This window comes from Corapipo altera, unplaced genomic scaffold (assembly GCF_003945725.1).
Source record: "Corapipo altera isolate COAL_440 unplaced genomic scaffold, ASM394572v1 50, whole genome shotgun sequence".
Classification (NCBI taxonomy): Eukaryota; Metazoa; Chordata; class Aves; order Passeriformes; family Pipridae; genus Corapipo; species Corapipo altera.
Window position 1 is genome coordinate 11,284,228 of NW_020884889.1, and position 24,735 is coordinate 11,308,962.

General features: G+C 41.0%; 1 protein-coding gene across 17 annotated transcripts in view; it reads right to left on the reverse strand.

Moving 5' to 3' along the window:
- The window catches only part of MYO5A (myosin VA), a 97,893-nt gene that overhangs the window by 42,849 nt on the left and 30,309 nt on the right, over positions 1 to 24,735 (reverse strand). For all 17 annotated transcript variants that reach the window (XM_027644281.1, XM_027644269.1, XM_027644268.1 and 14 more), the window contains exons 5-12: positions 13,179 to 13,335; positions 8,952 to 9,095; positions 8,092 to 8,173; positions 6,512 to 6,619; positions 5,935 to 6,041; positions 3,319 to 3,584; positions 2,687 to 2,768; positions 87 to 227 (exon numbers count right to left, since the gene is read on the reverse strand). In XM_027644281.1, coding sequence (XP_027500082.1) covers positions 87 to 227; positions 2,687 to 2,768; positions 3,319 to 3,584; positions 5,935 to 6,041; positions 6,512 to 6,619; positions 8,092 to 8,173; positions 8,952 to 9,095; positions 13,179 to 13,335 — 1,087 coding nt within the window. The remainder of the gene's footprint in view (positions 1 to 86; positions 228 to 2,686; positions 2,769 to 3,318; positions 3,585 to 5,934; positions 6,042 to 6,511; positions 6,620 to 8,091; positions 8,174 to 8,951; positions 9,096 to 13,178; positions 13,336 to 24,735) is intronic.

Sequence of the window (24,735 nt, forward strand, 5' to 3'; positions counted from 1 at the left end):
TTGTCTGCAGATGACTTTTCCCTGTGAGGGCCCAGAGGTAGAACAGCTGATGTCCTCTTTCTCTATGAAAGCCCTTAAACACACACCTTGCACTCCTCATCCAACAGATCCAGAACTCCCATTTTGGCCTCTATGAGGTTGATGCAAGGCTGATTGTCATAGAAATCAATCAAGGTCCACGGTATTTGTTCCTTCATATATTCTTCTTGTTCCAGCTTAAAGACATGCTACAGGGCAAAAAGAAAAGAGTTTTCTGTGAAATAAAATGCAGATTAAATACATTGAACTCTCAATTGAATTCCTCTTGGCACATGAATTCAGGTTGTCAAGTGACACACTAGTTCAACTGAATAAACCCTTTAACAAGTAAGTGAAAAATAAATTAACCTTTTTTCCTGGCCTAAAAACAACAGACTAAATTAAAACACTCCATATTCTCTGCAAATAAGGTCTATTTTTTCCAATCTTTTTACTATATTGTCCCACAATTACCATAAGCTCTTTTTTCTTATAAAAAACCAACACAAACCCCAGAAAAAGCTTCAAGTGCAGGAACAGTGACTTATACAGTGGGATGTGCCATGCTTTTATGATATTAAAGTTATGAACACTGCTCTATTTCAAGTAAAATTTCACTATAAATACTTTTGTGCTTCCTTGTAAAAGAATAGAGCTCCATTTCCTCTTAAATGGTTGCAGATTTTTTTTCTAAGATGACGCATTGCATTAAAATTTACTCTTCAGCAAAAAACTTGCAAGAATGACTGTAGGAGTATTAGCACAAGAAACCCTTTAAGCAAAATTCTGTGACAGGTTTATCTGGCACAAAGATCAATAACCGTGTACTTGCATATTTATTCAAAAATAACATCACAAACAACCTGCATAGTTTTAATGAAATGTGCACAGGAGATGAATTAAAACTCGAGGAAGAAACAGAATAAGATATTAAACAGGCAAACTGTGGTTTTAACAGCACAAGTGCTCTAAAAAACCAAAAAGACTGCTGACTCCAGTTATTTATGATGACGTTTCATCCCCCATTTGCAGTTTTCTGCACACTCAACGCTGCTGTGCCAGGCAGGCCCACGCTGGGAGTGTGCCCCACCACCAGCACCGAGCAGCAGGGTCTGGGTGTCACCTGTCCTGCCGCACTGTCCCCAGCTGCCCCGAGCACAGTGCACAGCTCACAGACCTGTCACAGTTCCCCCAGCACACATCTGCCAGCCAGCAGCAGCAAACCACCCTGACAAAGCAGTTTATCCCTTGTATTTCATTAGCCTAACGCCATCCTTTCCAATGGAAAGTGCTCCTTAACCGTGCCCATGGGAGCCATTCCCACCCCGCCGCTTAACAGCCGCGTTACACAACGAGTTAATTCCCGACAGGAAAGCGATGGCAGCGTTCTGTTGGTGAGTCACATCTAACCCAAGACCTGAAAAAAAACAGAAACCCGTTTCTTCACTGTGAAGGACCTAGCAATTAGGTGGTGAAAAATGCCTTCAGACCCGATTCTCCCTGTGTGCTGTGGGTGCCAGGAAGGGGCAGGGTGGTTGGGCTGTCCCCAGGCAGCCTGTCCTCAGCCAGGCTTGGGCCACCACAGGTGGCACATGAAGGTTTGCTGGCTGGCTTTAATTTAAAGCAACCTCCACCCCTCTATTTGTATGGCAGTCCAACAGGTCTGTGTCCAGCAGTGCTGGGTTTGGTAGCTTGGCAGGGCACCAACACAACAGCCCTGTTGCTCCTTCCTTTGTGCTTACAGCAATGGCATGAGAGGGAAGGGAATACAGGGACAGTGATCTTTACTAAAGAAGCAAACCTTTACAGCTCTTACAGTGACCAGATTTTGCTGTAGAGCTGAGAAAACTCCAAGATTTTTACGACAGTTACAACATCCTGCTCACGGAGTTGAATCCAGTCTGGCCCTGATCAACATGGAAAGGGCATGTCAGGGCCAGAAAGCCCAACCTCTGCTCCAGCACCCTGCTTACTCCCCGACACACATCCCCTGGGATGAACAGGGGTGCAGGGGATGCAGTTCTGTGAGCACACACTACCATGAAGCTACGCTCATCAAGAGAGCTCAGAGCCATCTCGGTGCTGCAGCAGAGCCTAGCAACAGACCTGGCAGAAATAACTTGCCTCATCATTATGCAGGTAAGATATGTAATTGCAAACGTCACTAAGGCTGAGGAGAGAATCGTGATCTCTCCGGAGGAGGGGGAAGAGGTGCCTTCTGCCACACGTCATTCAACTTCAGGATGCAGCTCAAAAGCCTCAAAAAATAACACCAGGGGAGGAAGCGCGGGCGGCAAATCTCCAGCAGCGGAGCTGTTCTCTCCTCTGCCCATCCAAGGGCTCTGGGAGGTTACAGAGACACCGCTAACTCCAACTTCATCCACATGGTGCTCTAACTGACAGGCAATCTCAGGGTCTTAATTGCCAAGCACTGCTTCTGTCTTATAATTGTTACTGTGATCGGAATTTCAAATAGTCCCAGAGCAGCAGTTAGTCATAAAATCTATTTCTAGGAGATAGTCGATCTTTCCCCATCCCTCAAAGCCCACGGCCAGGACAGCTGGTTAATAGACTGAAGGAATTTATCCTAACCACCGGGGACCCAATTAGCAGAATGGACTTGGGTGAGGGGAAAGGGAAGAGGAAATGCCAGTCATTTCCTACTTACCATATTGAACTGCTGCTGCAGTTTTTCGTTGGCATAGTTGATACAGAACTGTTCAAAGCTGTTGATTTCGAATGTTTCAAATCTAAAATATGCATATACCCAAAATTACTAGTGTAGTGAAAAAAAAAAAGATTAAATGACCCAGAAATTTTAAATTCCCTCCCTCCAGTTAAATTCATTGAATTATGTCAGGCATAAACAACACAATCAAGCAACAAAACACACAGGGAAATGGTAAATTACACGACATGGGCAATTCACTGATGCTCCCTCTCTAGGCAGGGATGAGGAACTCAGGGAAAGGACTGATGTTCCTGGAGAGCACATTAGTTATCTTTGTCTTCTCTGTAAGTGCCATCTTGGAGGAACCATGAGATGACAATTCCCTTGCAACTTTCCACAATGCAATGCGTAAGTGAACTACCAACAGTAAAAATCTGAAATCCCACTAAAAATGTCAAAGATCTTAGATGGCATGTCAAAACTAAACACCTGCTTCCTTCAGCTGGAATAAGCTGCTGCTAAGGGTTTGGGGGTTTCTGTGTAATCCATGCAGCACTACACGATAAAGACAAAGATGCTTTGCAGTCAGACAATTACATAAGAGTGTCATATCTCTGACAAAAACTCACCCATAGATGTCCAACACCCCGATGAAAGAATGCTGTTTTACAGTAGCGTGAAGGGCTTTGTTCACATGATCTACAATCCAGTTAAAGAGATTAGCATAGATATGTTTGGCAAGTGCATCTCTGGCATTGATGGCATGAAGTTTAGAAATCGGCTTGATGTAGGTTTCAGTGGCAGTGGCGAGCTTCCTATGGCAAAGCCAGTGGGCCATCTCCTCATACTCCACACCCATGAGGTCACAGAAGATGGTGAGGGGTTCATGCTTGGGCTAATAAAAATAGTCTCATTAGGTCTTGAAACAATATTACCAACAGTAAGCATACAATCATGCAACCACTGCCTGCCTGCAGTGATCCTACAATAAGCAGCAGTCGCAGCTTCCTCAGCTCTTCTTCCTTCAAAACGTAACAAGTTTCCTACCCACTTAGCACATTCACATTGCTGAAGTAAGTTAGTGAATAAGTTTCCCCAGAGGTTTTTAATTTTACTGTACTCGTGTTCACCAAAACGCTTCACACAGGGAACCTGCAACCTTCAGAAAAATTAAATCACCTGGCTTCACAGGAATGGACTAGAGATTTTGAATTCTTACAGCTAACTGTCTCAGACCAAATGGACAGTAGCTCCCGAGTGGTGCTCTCATCTGCGCACAGACATCCACGGCAAGGAGTGATGGGAATGGGGCATCATAGCATGAGCAAAGAAAGAAGAGGAAGTGTGGAAAGGCTTTAGTGCTCTTGTTTCAGTACTTACAGTATTTTTCTCAATGAATTCCTTGGACAAACACTAAGAGATTGCAGCACACAAATGTTGTTCTCTAACTCTCAAACTGGACTGTACAAGTGAAAAAACTGGCCTTTGTTTAACTGGGTAAAATCAACCAGCAAGGCTTGCACGCTGAGATGGGTATATAAGATTTCTGCATAAAAACCCCTGCAGTGCATGTACCGCTCGATGAGCTAAGATCCTACACCTTGTGACTAACATGCAAACTGATCACTAACAGTCAAGGAGGACAGACAGGTCTTTCCTCCTAAGGAACTCCCCTAGCACTGCTTCCTCATCACACTCCCTTGCACCCAGTGGCTCAACAGCACCCTGACAGTGTCTTGACAAGGAGAGACTGCAAAGGACTGTTACTACATGTCCAGTAGCTCCAGGGTACATCAGCTTTATCTGTGTATTTCCACATCCTTCTGACTTCTCTGGGACTTCTTCCAGTCCTTACAGCATGCAGGTCCCACAGCCATGCTGTTACACTTCCAAAATCCAGTTAGCTGAGCATGTCTTACTGGCTCAGGAGACAATGATAAAGTAATAATAATAATGATGAACACTGCACAAAAGAGTGTCACATTAGCGTTGCTCAAGCTGACGTTAAACAAACTGAATCATTCACATTGCAGCACACAGAGCCCTTTGCTGAGCTCCCTGAAGCACTGCTATTTCATCACCACACCAGAGCATCCCCAGCAGAGCACAGAGCTCTGGGATGACACAGCTCAGGTAGCAATGCCATTGAGTAGACATTCATCACTGCCTGCTGGGTACTGTCACATCAGGATAGAGTTGCACAGGAACTTGTAGCTTTGTACTTGCTCACTCAGTGGGATTCCTGCATGGGAGATACTCATCACAACACAGGCAAGCTCATCATGTCCTGAGGCTCATCAGCTTTCTACCTGTGATCATTAAATGAGCTTTCTTTGTAGTGAAAACTTTTATAAGACACACCGAAGAGCCAGACTATTGCTGCGGTTTCCATTAGATCCCATGGACAGGTGGTGTCAGACCTGGCACACCTGTGGCCCCACGAAGGACCCATTCTCAGCTCCAGAAACTGCCACTGCAGATTCTTCAGAAAAGGACTGAGAGTGACATGACAAAAAAGCCCTACAAGTGTTGCTATTACTCAAAACAACAGAAAGAGGAAGTCCAACAGGAGACATTCAAAGAAATGCAAAGGAAGAAGCTGGTCATTGTGAATCCAAAGAAAAGAAGGCTGTTTTGCTTCTCATCTCCAGAATATGGACTTTGGTAAGAAGCCTTGGCCCTCACTGAAAGAGGAGGGTTTTTCAAATCAAACTATGTAGCTCTTGTCACTGATCTCGACAAAGGAAAAAAAGAACCATGACACTTAGATGAGTCACACAAATCATATCTGTATATCCTATGCTCATGTTTAGACATATCAGAGGACTTTGTGAAGCATTTGCTTTGCAATTATTTAAGACATTTTGGCATTTAATGGCAAAAATACCCCATCCAGCAAAGCATTTACTGTGCGCAGGGAAGATATTTTTGTAGGAATATAAAGATCTAGACACCTGCTCAGGACTTCAAAGCTGGCCTGTCTGGTAGACTTTTCTAGGACAGATCAATTACAGTTATAACTGCATAACCACTGTTACAATACAGAAAGTACTGTCTAAAGCCTCTAAACTGAGAAGAGTTGAATCTATCTGCAAAGAGAACTGTGAAAATGTTAACAAATTAGAAATAAACAGATTCCTTTCATTTTCATATTATTACTCTTATTCAGAAGATGTTCCTGCAAACAAGCAGAAGGCAGAACTGGCAGAGTGGAAAGCATGCCCTTCAGCTCATCTACTACTCACAGGAACAGTGCAGCTGTCAGAATCCCGAGACACAAACTCCACGTTGCCCAAGTGAAGGATGCCAGCAAGGATTCGAAAAATTCCCATCTGGTAGGAATCACTAATCCCTGAAAAGGGATGAATAAAATGTTTTGAATGGAGAGAGCTGCAGTTGATGAAAAAATTTATTAAGGAGAGAAAAGCAGTGACCACTGTGTGTGACTTTGATATTTGACAGTACTGATTGACTCCACTTCTATTAAAAACATTTTACAACCAGATGAAAAAAAAATCCATTAAAATTAATAATTTAATTTGCTGTATCAAAGTGCTTTGTCAGGGACCTCCAACACTGTATATGCTACACCAAGGGAATTCACCATTTATATTCACATAATGTGTGCTCCTCCTACACTAGATTCATGATTCCACTGCAATTTAAACACGTTCTTAATGCAAGACAAGTATCTCAATCAGAAAGTTTATCAAACTCTCCTGTTTTTAAACACAACAAAATATGAAGAAAACATACATAAACAATGTAGAAAACACTTGCTAGTATATCAGAATTGGGATATGACCGTGTTTTACAAATTACCTAGCAAAGTGCAGGCCTGCCTGGTGTTCACCATTTCCTTAGCATCATCAACACCATCAATCACGGGGCTTCCACCTTGCTTTGTATAGTGAAAGTAATTTGCATTCCCTGTAATAGAAAAAAACACACATTGTACACACATTGATGCAGAAATTCACAGCACATCTGTAAAGCTGTGTTATGATTAAGTTGCTCTTGGCAGAATCCAAGATTTGACATGTGTCAGTATGTTTTTGCCTTCTGGCTCATAAGACACATTACTCTAGAGAAGATTTTTTCAAGATTTAACAGTGCAAGTAGGTACTCTTAAGCTACCTGGTTCCTACAGTAGGCCCTCAAGCACATTCTCTACCTAACCTTGGTTAAGACTTCCACACCTGTGGAATAATCACTTGGGAAGCAGTTATTCTCCAAGTCTGAGCCAAGTGGCAGGTGCAGAGTTGACAGCAGCAGCACTTTGGAATTATACAGCAGGTATTCTGCTATTAATACATCAGGATATTGTATAATATATTTTGCCCGTTTTCTTCTCTTCTCTCATTTATGCCCTGGCTCACTCTTATGACTATCTGTGATCCCTTCTGGCTGAGAAGTCGTGGTTGGAGAAGGGAGAGCTTTATACCACTCTGGACAGCACTGGGCTCCACTGGGAGAGCACCAGCTCTCCTGGGTACTGTGTAAATTCCTACGGTTTCAGTGGCCATGCTTCCAGCTGCACTAAAAGACTCCTTTTCTTCTGATCTGCTAAGGTTCCAAGAATGCTCAAAGAGAAGTCTGCTAAATGGCTTCTTTAGTTATAATGACATCAGTTCCTTTCTTTCCCGTGTCAGCAGATGTGAATCCTAAATGTGCCAGGATGGTGCAGAAGAGCAGAGAAACACTATATTTCAGAACTATATTTCAGAAACCAGCACTGACAGGCTGTGCAGTTTTCCCAATATGAAACTGACTTTTAAAAACATACAAGAAGCACTGAAATTTATACTGAGTTTTTAAAACGATCAGGTGATTGCCAGTCTTAAGGTCATCATCATGCCTTTCTTTTACAAAGCACCAATTCCTGTCAAATGAGCATCCTTTCCTTTATTAACATTTTGATTTGAAAAATGAAAAATTTCACTTTTTAGTTTTGTGATCACCAGGTTAGCAGAGAGGGTAAAGTAATTGTTGGTAACAGCCCAAGTGAAGGTATGTACATGCAAAATAAGCTTTTCAGGTGCTTATATGAGAAAGGGTAAAATTCTCTAGTGGCTGGAGCAATGGAAAAAAAGTTTTAAAGGACCAAGAGAAGAGAATTTCACCCTCTCCACTGGAAAACTACCCTGGAATCCAGGACACAGTAAGTCCTAGTGATTACAACTGCAGTGTATTAGAGCAAATCTGTTACTTTTATTTTAACAGAAAACCACAAAGTTTGAGTTCTGCCATTTTAGATATTTTCAATATATTTTAGTACTTGAAGGTTTAAGAGTTTAGAATTTAAGAGGCAGCAATTCTTCTTTTGGCTTTTTGGCTCAAAAAGGTCAGAGATGCTACTTTGTTCCTACAATCCCACAACACAATGAACGTGAATTTCGTACCTAATCGTAGAGTTTTAAACTCGGGTAATGCTGCAGAGGCACAAAGCTGGTAAAAGATGTGGTAATTTCTCTCCTCTTCTGCCTTTAAAAAGAAAGGGATTCATTATTTTTCACCACTTAACAAGTGGTAGGAACAACCATGAGCAGGATGAATTACTATGTATAATGCTTTCTCTAGCAATACATTAAGAGCACAGTAGCCGCATGGAAAAAGGAAAGATAAATCAGCATCTATCATTTCCTTCCTGGTTAATTTAATCCATTTTCAACAGCAGGAAGCATGCAGACATTTTCACTTGCAAAAAAAAGTATGATTTCACTTTTCAGAACTGTGGATTACTATTAAATATAGATCAGGATTCTACGCGTGGGTGAAATGATCATACTTAAAAGCCTTTCATTCTCCAAAAATAACTAATACCATTCACCTCAGCATTTATAGTAAGCTGGTAAAGGGAGTATCTTCCCTGCCAAGGTAAAGCTTAAATTTTAAAATGAAGGATAAACACAGCTCAGAAGGTTATGATTCATGACCACCACCACAATTCTGAACTTAGGCACCTAAAGTTCATAACTTCAAGCAAAAAAAAAAAAAAAAAAAAAAGAAAACCACTCTCCTCCAGCTAAACCATGTGGAATGAATCTCTCATTTTTAAAATATATGACAGCACTTCACATAACATCCCTACATGGTACAAAGTGTAATTATTATTTTTGTACCTTTAGGCAGCCAGTCAAGGATAAGTCCACTTTTACTGAGCTCTAGACTATAAGGTAGGCAAAGATGGAGAGGAAGTGTGGGAGATGGTGGATTGGTTCGAGTATGAAATAACAAAATTAAGAGATTACATCATTATTACCTGAAACACCACTCTTGATTTTTCCAAGAGGTAAGTTCTCATGTTAGCACCAATGATTCGATACCTCTTATCAAAACCAATTTCAATGTATTTCCCAAAGCGACTGCTGTTGTCATTCCTTGTAGTTTTGGCATTTCCAATAGACTGAAAAACGGGAATATTGTGAAGGTTAGACAACTTTTACAAATTATCACATTTATTTAATCATCTACATGGCTCATAAACACTTAACAACATTAATCTAGTCCTGATTTAAAAATAATCAAGAATTTATTAAAAAACAATCTCCACCTGGTCAACAAGTTACACCAAAACATGGTTACTTCATTAATGCAAGATCGGGAGCTGATCTTCCTAGCAATTATTTCACTTCCACATCATCTGATTTTCCAGCTAAATATCCTTCATTGCTCTCAAAAGTCTTTTAAAGGAAATAAAAAGTCTAACAGAAAGCTCACATACATACAGATTTTTTCCAAGGACCTAATTATAACAGTTATTCCACCTGTATATATTCATACATGTAGGTGTACAGATATATGTATAGTACTTGCAACCTCTGTAGATTGACCTATCATAAACTCACAGTCAGCACACAGCCCCTCTGCTCTCCCTGGCTAACAGTTTGTTATCATTATTACTCTCTAATCACCACATTCCCAAGCTACTTCTACAAACATATAATTTAAAAATATTTACAGTGTGCCTATGTATAATCTAAACATTAACATGCACGATCTGATGGTAATTTGCCTGCAACTGAACCCCTTCCACTGCAGTTTGGTCACTGACCCAGAAATATCTTCAATGATGCCCTTTGTGCCTAACTTTCTCAGATTAATTCAATGCAGTTTCATACACAACAAACAGTGTTTCATGCATTTCCTCTACAGTTCATGTCTTGGGATTCCCAGGGCAAATAATGACTGTGGTTCCTACATGGCCTTGGTGCACCTTTGCCTTACCTCATCAGTGTCAGGGTCCACCCCACAACAGGTACCAGCTGATGTATCACAACTCAAGGCATGCAAATCACAACATGCTAAACTTCTAAGAAAAGCATTTTCTATTCTCAATGGTTTGGACATGACATTGTAATTCACTTTCCAAAAAATTCCTGAAGATATCTCTGTATCAAAAGGACTGGCATTTGGAATAATTCAGGTGGAGCATACTGCCTTTTATCACATGCCACTGTGTGCATGTTATCAAGCACCTAACTCTGAGGTGCACCATAGTTGTATCTATGTCCTAGTTTCCCAGTTCACGTAGCCATCCACAGGAACTCTATACTGAAATAAACTTGAGAAAAACAAATGAGAGCAAGCAGCACTGCTGAGTATCCCAAATCTGCATGGAAAAGGCCAGTGAATGGGTCAGTGCCAGCTGGTACAGTCTGGAAAGTGGGCATTAGACTGTCAGAACCCCATGACAGCAGCAGCAGCACACACACCCAGCCCAGCAGATGTCAACGTGGGCATCGGATGAACAGTGGCTGTAAAGGATCTAGGAACAAAGTGCATCTCTGCAGTTCTAAGAAATACTGAATTCATTCAAACTGAACGTACTATAACTGCATTCCTGTATTTTAAAATTATTGCTCCTGTGATATATTTTGTTGTTCATTGGAGCAATGTAATATTACAATATTTTCAGAAACCAATTATTGCTTTGAAAGGTATTACTGATAAAAATAGTTAAGAAAGCCTTTGGGATTATAAGATTGCTTACTAGAGTACAAACGAAGCTGTACCATTAGCACAGTTATAGAGGGTAACGAGGAATGAGAGGTAGGAAACTACATATAAAGATGTGTTTTAAGACTTGTCAATTTCTATATTTGCAATAGGAAAAATGTATATAGTTACTGACTATAAAAGTAATCACTTAAATAGTTGCTAGAAATGTCCAGTGGCCTCTTGACATTACAGAGTATTTAGTAGGCAAAGATGTTGTGAAATTCTGAAACTAATGATGGTAGCTCATAAAATACTGATGTTTAGGTTGTCCAAACAGAAATTAAAAAATAAAATTACCTTCTGCTCCTAAGATTTTACAGTCAGCTCAGCAAATGAGGAGTTTCCTGTTTCTAAAATGAATTACTCATTTTCTTCCTAAAATATATATGTTAATTTGTGTTTCTACTTATTTATCAACTGAAGAATTCAAAACATTAATTATGCTATCAGAGTCTGTCTCAACACTAGATTTTACAACACTCACTCTAAAGCTTACTTGAAGTTTAAGAGTTTGAAGTTAAAAGGATAGTTTTCATCCAAGTATAATAATCTTTGAAGTAATTTAAATATATGTTTAGATATATCTGTGTTCATGAAATTGTTGTTATCCCAAGAAAATAAAAATAAATCATCATCATTGATTTTTAGTGAATGAAAAAAGGTATGGATGGAAAGCTCACTTTTAGTCCTCAACTTCCTTGCTTTGGGAAATTAACTCCATTAGCGTTTGAGCTGATGGCCACTGACTAGGATGTGGGGTCCAAGGAGTGAGAGAGGAGAGAGCAGGGTGTTTGCTTTAGGTTTTGAGACCAAACAAAAGAAGTGGCACAGGAAAACCTGTAGGGAGTTTGTATTTTACCCAGCAAACAGCCAACCACAGACTAGTCCTGCAGAGCCTCTTCCCAGAGTTGGCCCTTGGCAGGCTGATGGTGAGGATGTGGCCACCTGCCTGGCCCCAGGGACCACCACCATGGGGGGTAGGGGAGGCAGAAGGGGCCCTCAGCACCCCTGTTATTCACACACCGAATCTCAGCGTAGCCCTGGATGGTGTGTTGCACTTACTGCAAACACTGGAGCAGTGCAAGGTGTGCTCTGGGCTTAGCTCACACCTCCAACAATGCCACTGCTCCCCAGGGCACAGGCTGCTCCCCAGCCACTGGGGCAGGTCCAGCTCCAGGCAAGGTTCAGCTTCCCTGGCTTCTTCCCATAGCTGGACATTTGGATGAGTCACTGCACAACACAGCTTGTTTTATCACACAAAAGTCTCAAAACATCACACACCACCACAAACCAGGCACTATTACCTTGAGACAGACACACACAACTGTGATGGGGCAGCTATAGTTTGACTATCATGAACTCCTCGTGCCAGGAGGAAAGAAGGAATAAAACATAGTTCATTTTTTAAAATACCTGAGAAAGAAAACAATGGTAGCATTTTGCATTTCAATTTCACTGCATGCAGTCTATTTACTCATAATACTCCACACTACTGCACAGAGATGCTCAACATCTACCAAGTGGTCCTAAGCATTTTCTTAGGCTGTCCATAGGCACGAGCATGTGTGTGCCTATGGGCAGTGCTACTTCTCTTGAGAAATTCCCCCAAGACTTTCTGGTGAATCATTTCTTAACATATTTCCTTAACTTCAGCCACAACTTGAATCTACACATGTAGGTAAAACCATAAGAAATAATTCAGATAAGGCTAAGAAATCTTTTCTGCTTGGCCATGACATCAGAATTGCACCACCTCCTGAGTTTCCCAGAGAACAAGGATCTTGAAGCAGGAGAAACTGTACATGTCCTCTCACAGGCTATTGTCAGCACCTGTGCTCCCAAGCCAATGGTTTTGGGACTTGACTGTAGTTAGTTAAACAAATTTCCAGAACTGAAACACTAGTCTGAGGTAATTATAGTAAAATTACTTCCTCTGATGTGTTTTTCTCCTCTGAAAGAAACGGTGCACATCCCATGTAACTTTGTTTTCTCAGTCTCTCTCCCCTAATTTTATTTCCAAAAATTTAACATTTGCTTTACTTAACAACTCTCTTCACTTAAAAGTATAATCTACCTGCCCCCAATGTGTGATGTACATATTCAGTGGGTAAGACCAAAAGTTATATCCTCTTTGGAATTTTACACACCAACCCAGTCTTCTGCAATTGCATTTGTCCAGCAGTCTTGGAACTACCAGTGTTGCAAAGCTGAAGAGATTTAAAGCAGTTTTCATATAAAAATTACTTTGTTATGTAAAATATATTAACAATACTGAAACATTACCTCCCACCTTTTCTCAGTCTTTCATAAATTCTACACTAAATGATGCCTAAAGCACCTCTTTGTAAATGGATGAAACACAAAGTTTTAATATATGTTTATATATGTTTTTAAAAAGTATGGATTGCTCTCTCTATTGAATGCTTATGTTAGACTCAGAATAATAATTGCAGCTGGGGTGGGGAGCTTAGTGCTGTAGCTCTCTTACCTCCATGATGGGGTTGGAGGCCAAGACTTTCTCCTCAACATTGGCTTCACTGGCAGATCCACTGACCGTGGCAAAGTACCTCATGGCATACTTAGCAGAGACAGTCTTTCCAGCTCCAGATTCCCCACTGACAATGATTGACTGATTTCGCTCATCTCTGAAACACAAAGACATGTTAATTCCCAGCTATTCTCTCAAGGACACTTATTTTCTGCATCCCCAGCTTGGCAACAACCCTTCCACCACAAATGTTAGGAAAACAGCAGTAAGGTAAATGCACAGGGCAGAGACAAGGCAGTTAGTTACCAAGCTGCCTGGATGGCTGACTGGACTGCCCTTAACCAGGATGCTCCATCGGGATGGATGCTGCCAGGACAGCCCAGACAGCCAGCAGAGCTGCTTTAGAGAACCTGGCTACACAAAGGACCTGTTACCACTATTCACTAGGTGCTTCTGCAGCTACTTCTATCCAGAGTCTGTGGTATAGTGCTCCACTAAATTATCAGTGTTCATTAGTAAAGATCATGAATGCCATCTTACAGATAGAGAAATCAACAGCAGAGTCAGCCACAGAAACTTTTCGTCCTTCTGATCTAATCACCAGCTTTTCCCAGAATTGTTCTGAATCTGAAAAATTCAAGCATGGCTGTTCAGGACACAAATAGCAGCTTTGGAGTGAACACAGTCCCTTTGTTGTGAAACAATTTATTTTCATTTAAAAAAAAAAAATCTCCATTTGCTACTAAAACAACTTTCTCTCAACTCAAAGGGCATAAACCTCAACTGTACGACTAAACAACATGCTACAAAAAGAACAAGGAGAGAAATTAGCATTTATAGAGCCTGAAACTTTTAAAATAAAGACCATATTTGCTTTATACAGTATTTCACATTTTCAAACCAAACTAAGTTAAAATGAAAGTTATTGCAAAGTACTCCTCTGAGCTGGGTGAGCTTAACTCTATCTTACACACCTGAAAGTGGAGAAAGGAGGAGTGATACTTTCCCCCAAAGCTTTCCAAAGCTGGGGCTGAGAGTATAGCCAGGCTGCAGACCAGGCTGCCCTTACAGCACAGGAACTGTGAGCAACACTTCAGGGACACACATATTCAGGCAGCACATACACAACAGGACCTGCCAATGCCTGCTGAGGCCATCAGTAAATGCTATGCAGGGGGAACAAAGACATTTGCACAGAGAAACTATCTGTGGTTTCTATATACCCTAAAGGTCCTCCAGAAAATCTGTGGTTCTATTTCTGGGATGGTAAAAAAAAAAAAAGCTGATGATGAAATGCTGAAGCTATTTATCAAACATGTATAAATTACACATGTTCCTTTTCCAAGTGATGCATAGGCAGCCTGTCCACCTCAGTCAGAATGGGTGGGTTTGTCTCGAATTGGTGTTCCAGGTGACACGTCATGCTTATGAGCCTGTTGGTATCCCTACATTCTATGAGCCCCCAATGGAAACTGGATAATGCATTCACAGCATATGTCCCTTGGCAGGGCCCATGGCCCCAGAGGTGAGAGCCTCTCCTCCTCATCGCTTTCTTCCTCTCTCTCTCCCAGGTCCATGTCAATCAGTGTCTGTGGGCACAGGCTCTGGGTAATAACTATTTACAGATGGTGTTGCTGTTCTCAAGCTGCTACCTATCTTCAAAAACAATGCCAAGCCCCCAGATAAGAGCACAGCTCCATCATCCACTTTGTGCTGCTCAAAGCCACAGGCTCAAGGAGCCTCTGGTTCTGTCACCCATCCCTGGGAGAGCCAAGGTGGCATTCGTTTAACAGAATGAAGGTATCAGTTGAAGCAGATTTTCCACGTTTTGGTTAAAGGAAATTATTTTAAATGGCTCAAGTGCTGCTTTAAATTTAATAGCAAAGTGTTAAGAAGATCAAAGCAACCTAATTTTACATTCTCAACTTCCATGTAACACATGCAATAGGTGTGAATGACTACAGCATAGTTCACACATTCATACACGCCAAGCTGTCTGTCTCAGTGGGAAAGTTGTGGGAAAGCAGAACTGTGCAGCTTGATACTGGGTTTGTGTAGTCCAGGTTACAAAGACCAAACCACCAGAGATGCCAGCCTTGGCCACAGGTCTCATGTGACAGGGGCCATCACACCTCTGTGCAAGCTCCCAAGGGAGGTCTGTGTGTCAGGGATAGTTTGCAGTAGCAACGAAGATTTCCAGCTGGAAAATGTAGGAGAAAAATTCTTGTTTCTTCCCTATTCCACCTCCCAGAGTCCACTAATGGTAGACAGAGGTGTGGAGGAGAGAGTCTGCAGCTCTGCATGTCAGGAGACCTCCTGGTCAAATAGAGCAGCAGCAGGATGTGGGAGAAGTCCAACCAAATGTCCAACATCCAGGCTTAACTGGGACAACTGATAACAATTTTCCTCTCCTGCAGACAGTTCCTGCAGTGAGTCAAAACCAACCACTTCTTCACAGGACTGGCACTACTCTCTCTTTTATTTCTCCCGTGCTCTTTCAAATAGAAAAAAATTCCATGCCATTCTAAAATACAAAACTTCTGGTCTGATTTCAGGAGTTGCCTAACACAGGAGACACCAACATAACAAGCTTTTCATTTGTAGATCACCAGCTTTGTTTCATGTATTAAATATCATTAAATATATGAATACTCAAGAACCTCAAGTCCCATGAAATAGATCCTTTGATGGTTAAGCTTATTTTTAGCTTAGTTCTCAAAGTACAAAAGGCTTTCAGAAAACCAAGGAATGTAAACTCAGTAAGATAGACTTCTGACAAAACTGTCAACAAAAAACAAACTCTGTTGCCAAGAAAGAAACATGGAAGTAAAGGTGTCTCATCCTAACTGTCACATCCCTCAAGGACATGTGTGGGAGCATGGAAAGTGCACATTGGTTTAGCAGCTCCTACTCCCTTCTCGGGATCTCAATATTTACAAAGACACTAATGAAAAAATGAGTTTGAAATAATTTCCCCTTAGGGATACTGTTGCTAATTAGCCTAGAGTTTCCTTCCCCCATGTCATAAGATACGAACATATACTCTCCTCCTTAGCACTCATTCATGTGCTCAGGAATAAGGGATCCATTATTATATTACTAAGTACATATACACATTTCATAGATTTGCCTAGGGAAGATACAGCTCGCTCTGTGTGAGCTGAAAACATTGCTGCTGTCTCTTCTGCAATGACTCTCTGTCTGCAGCAGCTACAGCCATCATGAGAAACAAAGAGTTCCCTCAGCGTCCTCTCGCCAGCGCTCCATCCACGCTCAGGGTTGCTCTTGTCTTCAACAGGACATTAGTCCATTGTTTTGCTTTAACACACTGGAGTGGTCATCTTCTAGCATATTATTCTTTCTGCTTTTTGGCGGAGAGAAAGGAAAACACAACAAAACGCCCCAAGATCACACTGGACACTTAAAGGAGAAAGGACAATGTAACACAAACACGGCAGGGGATGAGCTGTTACTGCCACAACCCCGGGGAAGACTTGTCTTACAGATGTCCTACCACAGGCAGCAAGTTACTTAGTCTATCAAGAAGGAGGGTGGAGTGGTCCTGCCAGGCAGCTGTGCCAGCTCAGCAGAGGGATCTTTTATGTCATTAAACTTCAAAGAAACAAACCGCCAAATTTAAAAGAAAAATAACAAGTAAACTAGAATCAAAGTACCTTGGGTAATGTATGAAACGTAGTGAGAATTATTGTTAATGATTTGTTATAAGGAATGGTCCTTCCAAAATATAGCCTCTGCTTATGCCAAATTAAATTTCCATAGTCAGGCTGCACCAAAAACAAAACAAAATTTAAAAAGTACCAAACAAAACAAAGGAAAAAATCCCTACAAAGCAAAAGTAACATCCTCCCTGAGTTCTTTCTCAGGTATAAATAACACCTTTAGAGTTATTTTTAGTTAAATCATTAGCCCCTGACCTTTGACCTGACATTTTGAGCACTTAACGTCACCAGTCAGAAAAAAAAGCTATAATTAAAACTTTCAGCCAATGAAACAAGTAGGGCAGCAGCTTTATGTGACACTACTGTGCAGCCAGATGCCACAAGCCATTATCTGTGCAATACTTCATCTCCTTGCAGTTGTTTCTCTGCATAAAACACATAATTAGATGATTTTAAAATTAAGATTACTCCTGAGTAGAGGGAACATTTTAATTACGCTTTTACAAACAGAAATGAGGAAAAGCAATCTGGGAGATGAGAGGTGGAGCAGTCCTCTTTCACCCCAAAGTGTTTAACCAAAGTGTTTAATCAGATCCTGCTATACAGAACTACATCACAGTGAAGCAATACTAAGCCAAATTATCCTGAAAAGAGGTATTTAACCCCAGCACACTGAAAGAGTTTGACTGGGAGCAGTTTATCACTCATAGAAACACATGTTATACTCAGGCATTGGTCACGATTACATTCAGCTTCTGCCATTTCTGAACAGTACAGAAGAATAAAGAAATGACAAAATCACATTAAAACTTCCATTTTAAGATGACAGGCCCAGACATTTCACAAGGCGGAATGTGAAATGATAGGCTGAGATTGCTTACAGGATCAGGGGACTTGGTTCAAAAATCTTCTATATAGTTCTTTCAGGCCTATACTTTAGGAATCATGTGAGGTTAACAGCTATTTCTTGACAAATAAAAGAATGAAAACACACTACAGAATAAATAACTGATAATTTAAAGTACTGTTATCTATGACAAAAATAATGCAGAAACAGATTTTTGCACAGGCTGGTAATTTTTAAAGAAAATTTTGCTTTATCTACAAAATTCTGTCGACAGGCAATATGTTTCTGAGGAAATTCACTGTCAGAGTGCCAAAGCAGAATAGATGTAGACTTACCTCATAACTCCTGGAAGCTTGAGATTACAGCCTACATACCAGCAGGGCTTTTTCATGCTTTGAAAAAATGCTGCAAAATTTAACACTGAAGATAGCTTCTGCTCAAAGGAGGTTCAGCTTTGAGGAAAACAGAGTGCAGCAAACTGACTTGAGATACCTTACATGCAGAAAAGGGTCTTGCAGATTACGAATGAAATGACGATGCACGAGAAACCAGCAAGTGGTTTTAAAAAAACAACCTTGCTTTCAAGAGGTGAAAACCAGCTTTTGTTAAGGATGTACACATATCCTAATGCAATGCTTCTAATAGCACTGACTACTACTAACTTTTAATTCTGTATTTCATAGAAATCTATGGTAGATGCTTTCAGAAGAGCTCGGGATGAAGGAACTGCTACTCCCATGAGGTCACAGCTGTCAGATAAATTGGAAGCAAGAGCAAGACTGTCACTGGGCACCTTCAATGTGTACAGAGTGCTGCAACAACACTGACTGATCATTGATAGCTGTCATCATCCAAGGCAGCTTTTAATGATTTCAGTTGACCAATGGAAAAATTGAGGCAAAAAAGAAAAAACAGTGCAAGAAATGAAACATTGAAGTTACTAACATTAAAGGCAGAGTTGTCAATTTTCAAACAATTTTCATTCAAGATCACTGCACCCACTTAAGCTGGTTCCCACAAAAATCAAAACAGCTTACTGCATCAAAGCCATTACCTCCACAGCAAACTGTCCAAACAGATCAGGATAATCAAGACATATAGACTGAAAAATCCCTACAGATATCTTTGTTTACCTTCTTCCTCTATACCAACTGAAATTTCCTCTCTGAAGCAGGAACACTAAAACAGTTAAAAACCTCTCCATCAATAGCATTTCAGAAGGGATTAAAGAAGCCTGGAGCTATTCAATTTAATCATCAAAGCACAAGACTGTTTTTGTGCTTTTTTTGCTTCCTACGACTCATGCATCGGATGTACCACTTGATCTTGTCTTTCAGACTCATGACTCCACAGCAAATAATGTCAAATAAATGTATATAAGCACACACACCACAAAAACATCAGCCTGGGAAAACAAATAAAAGGAATATAGAACTACTGACAAAAAAAGTAACACAGGAATTATTGATATCAATCTCAATATTCCTATCAATTCATTCCTACCCAAGCTACCAGCATCTCTCCCTGGCAAAAGTGTATCATTAACAGCTGATTTTAAAAGACTCTGATATGGACTTTGAAATGCTCGCCTGTGATGAATTACATCAAAGTTGAGTTGCCTCAATGTCATAGCACAGATGAGATTGGCAGAAAAGATCAGAGTGTAATATCCTCAATATATCATGAAGAGAGGAAATAACAGGGCAATTTGATGAGAAGAACATTAGTACTTTGCCTTTGATCCTAAATCATCTATGTTCGTTAACCTTGAGGACACTGCCAAGGTGCTGATGTTTTTAAGGAAGCTTTTTGTCAGGGTGATTTGAAGGCCACCACCTTCAGGACATATTCCCTCCTCAGTGCTAAAAGGTTAAAATAAATCTACTACCCTTTTTCTTTTTTTTTTTTTTTTTTTGTGGAGTTGCTACTGACTTATTCTTTTCCTTTGGAATAAACAAGTTTAGGTTATGGCTAAGGGCACCAACCCCATTGCATATGACAGTTTTGTTTTTTATTTAACTCAAAACAGCACAAACTGCTGCTGAAGGCCTGATCCTCTGATCTTCAAACATTGAAATCTCCTATTGCTTCAATGCAAGAGCACAATAAATAGCTTTTACTTAATCCAGCAGTGACAGTCTGATCTTCTTTATCTCACTGCTGTTCTTCTACTGCAGTTGTGTGGTGATAAGGTGGACTTGTAAGCCTGAAACTGCTTTACATTTTCAAAACAGTGAATTTTGAATGATCAAAGTACCTGACATAAACTCCCAGGGAAGGAACCTGTGACTCAGGGAACATTTGGGACAGATCCTGTCCTCAGCACACACACATAATTACCACTAACATCAATGTGCGTCATACCCATCGAAGACAGAAAAGGAACTTAGTGCTTTGCCATCCTACAGCAGGATAAACAACCCAAGAAAATAACTTAAAAACTAATGACACTACTGAAAGGTCAGAAGGTCAGATCGGATTCACTCTGAAATGCTGTCAGGTTTGAAATCTTGCTGTACTTCCATCAGCTGGAGCTGCTCTGACAGCAGGGACCAACAAAAACCTAGTTTAAGCTTTGTTTCATGCTATACACTCTATACCATAAAGTAAATTTCCAAACCCCTTAAGGATACACATACATACATCTGACATGATTTAATGTCTCCAGCAATACAAACAGAACTCTGACCTAAGTAAATATCCTATTTTTTGCAATCTCTGAGCATCCCCATTGCATGTTCGTGGCAGCATATGACTAAAATAACCTGCAGTATCCACAGTTAGAACATTCACACGTCTTTGTATCTGAGAGCATGACTAAAAAAAACCTGTATAATAATTACTGTTTTCCTTCCATGAGGCTCTCATAACAAAGCCAAAATAAATGAAGTTTACACAATGCCACTTACAATAAAAGCAGCGTGGAAGTGCTAAATATCATTGTAACTGCTTTACTGATGTTCCCAAATAACTCAGAGGTACTGCTGTTGATCAAAGAATCACAGAATAGAAAAATACATCTAATACTGCACATGTTCCAAACAGCTCAGTCAGTCTTGGAATAATCACCCACAGAACAGATTTTGAACTCGCTTTTTGTGAAACCCATCAGATTTCATCAGGTATCAATACAAAGGCAAGAGTTCTCTGTAGTACTGAATGTTTTGTGAGCTTCACAGAAAGCAGCTTGATTAATTCATTAAGAAATTTAGGAAGGACTTCCCAGCTGCAAGTGGCCAGGCCCAGCAAGCTAAAGGGAGCACTGTCTCCAAGGGACTGGCATCTTCCAATGCAGGAAAGAAGATGCACAGCAGACAAATGCAGGGAAAAGAATAAAGCACCAGAAGGACAAATCCATGGTATAAGATGAATAAGGTTTTGCACAACTCATCTGAAGGCTCACTAAATAGGTCTGATTTCAATAAATGTTGAAATAAATAGAGTGTTTCCTAAAAATATCAGTAATCGTAAACTTGAAACCAAAATATACTTTTTTTCCTAGGACACACTTCTTTTTTCAGTTCAAAATGTGGTTTGGGAGAGATACAAGGGGTTTTTTTTGCAGACTCACCAGTCCATGCTCTCCCCAAGACCTTTCCTCCCAGCCCCCTGCCAGGGTAAGTCCCAGGTTCACTCTTTGGGTCATTTTGCTCCACTTTTCTGTGATGCTCCCACTGTCACAGTCACTCGTTCTTCTAAAAGACCAAAAGTGCTTCTACACTAATCCTAAAATAAAAGGCAGCTGTAAAACCCACCAGTGCTGGGAGGTTTAACACGAGTCAATGCAATATATTTAGCTTCACCTTTGCCTAAGGGCGGTGTTGTGTGGCAGCAAACAAGGCTGTGCATGCTCAGCCACACTCCTTCAGCTCAAAGGCCTTTGAAACTCAGCCCAGGGCATGCAGCATCTGTTAGAAGCCATTATAAAACCTGGCAGCTCTACAAACCCAGGATTTGCTTTTCAAACAGAAGTAATTTAACTGTTCAATAAATAAATAAGCAAGAATTCATTCAGCATTTTTCTAATGCTCTTGGACTGATGCAGAGCAGCAGCAGCCAGCTCCAGGCTGCCTTCTTGGCACCTCTAACATCGAGGGCAGGAGGCAACATCTTGTCCTTCATCAGCCTTCTGAACAAACTACTTTAATAACACAGATCTTTGCAGCCCTAAATAAATTCTGTTATTCCCTGCTTCTGGATTTGGGTGGTGACCTCCCTAACATGGGAAAGCACCCTCCTTTGTCCTCCTACTTTCCAACTGCTTCCTCGAGCCCACATTGCACAGGTACACCCTGCCATTCTCTCCGCTGCTGCTGAGCCCCTCTCCCTGGGAGGTGACCTTCCTCTGGAAAAGTTCTTCCCTGCAATCAGGCAGCCCTGACAAGTGCCACCCCAGCGCTCCACCTTCACCCCTACTGCAGGAAACTCTTTCCCTTAATTTTTGAAGTTTCCTTCTTGCAGTGCTGCTTTGAACAGCAGGTACAGCCCCTCCTTGCCTGCAGAGCAGTGTCATCACAGCGTTCCCAGTGCTGAAGCCTCCAAATCCACTTGTATTGGCACATCCCAAAAGGTGTGGCCTGACACAGATACTTTTTCCGCCCTCAAAGGGCTGGTGTGTGGACTGACAAAGTAACTGTAAAACGCCCAGAATGTGCAAAGTGCTGTGTAAGTGCTCAGGATTATTATCAGAAACTAAAGCACTTTGAACGGTTCTGTGGCGACGTGATGGGGGGAAAACAAAAGCAATGAAAAAGTGAGTCACTAGTGCTTTCGCCCCAGGAGCAAGTGTCACTTCTCACACAGAACAGCAGCTCCATTTCTGGGTCTGTTGCACCTGCACACCCTGTACCCATCGGTTTACTTTGTCTGCCTGGATCTAACACGCTCTGGCCTGACACATCCCAGCCTTCATAGGCGCCATGCATTAACGATTCAGAGGATTCTCCAGCTGCAACCTTGAGTTGCAACAATTGCTCCCGACTAAGCAGTAAATTAATTCTTTGTAAAATCATTCACTTTCAATAGTCATGAAGCATCAGTGCAATAAACTATGTTCTTTAATCATATTTCTAAACATATTTCCAGTTCAGCTTGTTCTTTTAAGCCTAGCAGCATTTCTCACTGACATCTTTAACTGCTGGACAAAAGAGGATGTTCTGAGCACAGGACAGGGACTGGAAGCTCAGTGCCTGGGACCAGCTGTGGGCTGATCCAGGCACATCCACAGCACACCACCTCTGCCTTACTCGTCTTCTATACAAGCAGAAATTGATACACCCATACTAGAGGAGACAGACTTTGGTGAATGCTTGTAAAGTGTCTGGAACACATGAAGTCTCCTGTGAAAGCAAACATTATTATGCAATAGTTGTTACCTGGCACAGAGACCCCTTAATGCTGCAGGAAAGGAAGGCATGAAAAGTACAGCATGCTCATTTTTGTACATCGAAAGCATTGAACTGAACTGTTGCACTATCAGTTATGTACTTTATTCTCACATATTTTATTGTCAAGCTGATGTGATTGAGGCATCAGACACAGGACCAGGACTTTCAGTTCAGGGGCTCTGTGCCCTCCTTTTGCTGCCTTGCTGAACTCAAAGCTGCCTTCCCACTCCCCATGCCTATTTCAACTTACAAAATGGAAATAATGATACTAATCTCTTCTGTAGAGGACTTTGAAATCTGCTCATGGAACGTGTCAAACAAAAGTGAAATATCACTGTTACGCATAACCTGATTTCTCACAAGTCTGTTCCAGCTGCAAACTCAGACACTCCAAAACACCTCAGGTTGTTAAGCATCTTTGCTCCTCTTCAACAAGAGTCTGATAAAAGCATTCTGTAATACTCTCACGACCAGAAGATGCACCTTTTTTTTTTAATTAAAAAAAATGCACCACTTGCCACTGTAATTGTACCCAGGAAACACACCTCTTGACTGTAAAAACGTCAAAAGGGGAAAAGACCATGAATTGTTGGTAACATCTCCCAGCACATACAAATGAAGAAAACTGAGGTCAGCACATGCTACAAACCCATGACAGATTGCACTCCAGAGGAGCACAAAGATGAGCCAGCACTATGCAACTGATTTATCCAGGGATTAGTCAGAGGTCGCTCCTGCAACAGTTCAGGAAAGCTCATTGCTTAGCTACCAGCAGGACACCTCACATGAACTCCAGCTTCCAGCTAGGACCATACTTAACCCTTTTGTTGCCTAAAAACAATCACTGCATAGAGAAGTAGGTCCCTTATGTTATATCAAGTTGATTCCCCCACCTGCTGTCTTGTACCTGTAACATCAGAAAATGTCAGACCCAAAGTATTAGAGACTACTCCAAAATCATCTCATCAGAAAGGACCATTTTCCCCTTTTCATTCTAATTTTAACGTCAGAAGCCCCAAAATACCACTTCTTTTCAAGGTAGATATTTAATTTAAGAAGTCCTATGTCAAGGCCAAAAAAGTGGAAGAAGGGTGTTGTATGTTTGTCCAGCACCCACTGCAGCAGGTTCTCATTCCCCTGTTAATCATCCCCTTCCTGACTTCTGCCAGGGGAGAACAGAGTATCCATTTATCACTGGGAAGTAAAGCAGCAGCTGATCAGATGTGCATTTTTATAAGAGGACATAATCTTGGGATGCCTAAGGTAACTGGAGACTGTCAGTCAAGTCACCTGCTTTTAAAACACCTACTCAACAGCTCACCAAGCTTTCTTTTGAACAAAAAGTGATAGAAAAAAACCTTCCTGTAGGTGAAAGCCATCAGACACATGCTGAAAATCTGACAAAACAGAGAGGAAGCCTGCTGATTACAGGTAATTTAATGAAAAGATACACACTAACATGGAATAAATCATTATATTTTGTCCAAATTGAACAAAGCAAAACTTTGGAAATTGACACTCTAAACACTGCTGCTTTCCACACTGGTATTCATTAAGTTTTATATGGATCTCATCAGTATGTAATTCTGTTTGCAAACATTACTTTCAACTTGCACGATGCTAGACAACTTTACTAATTAATC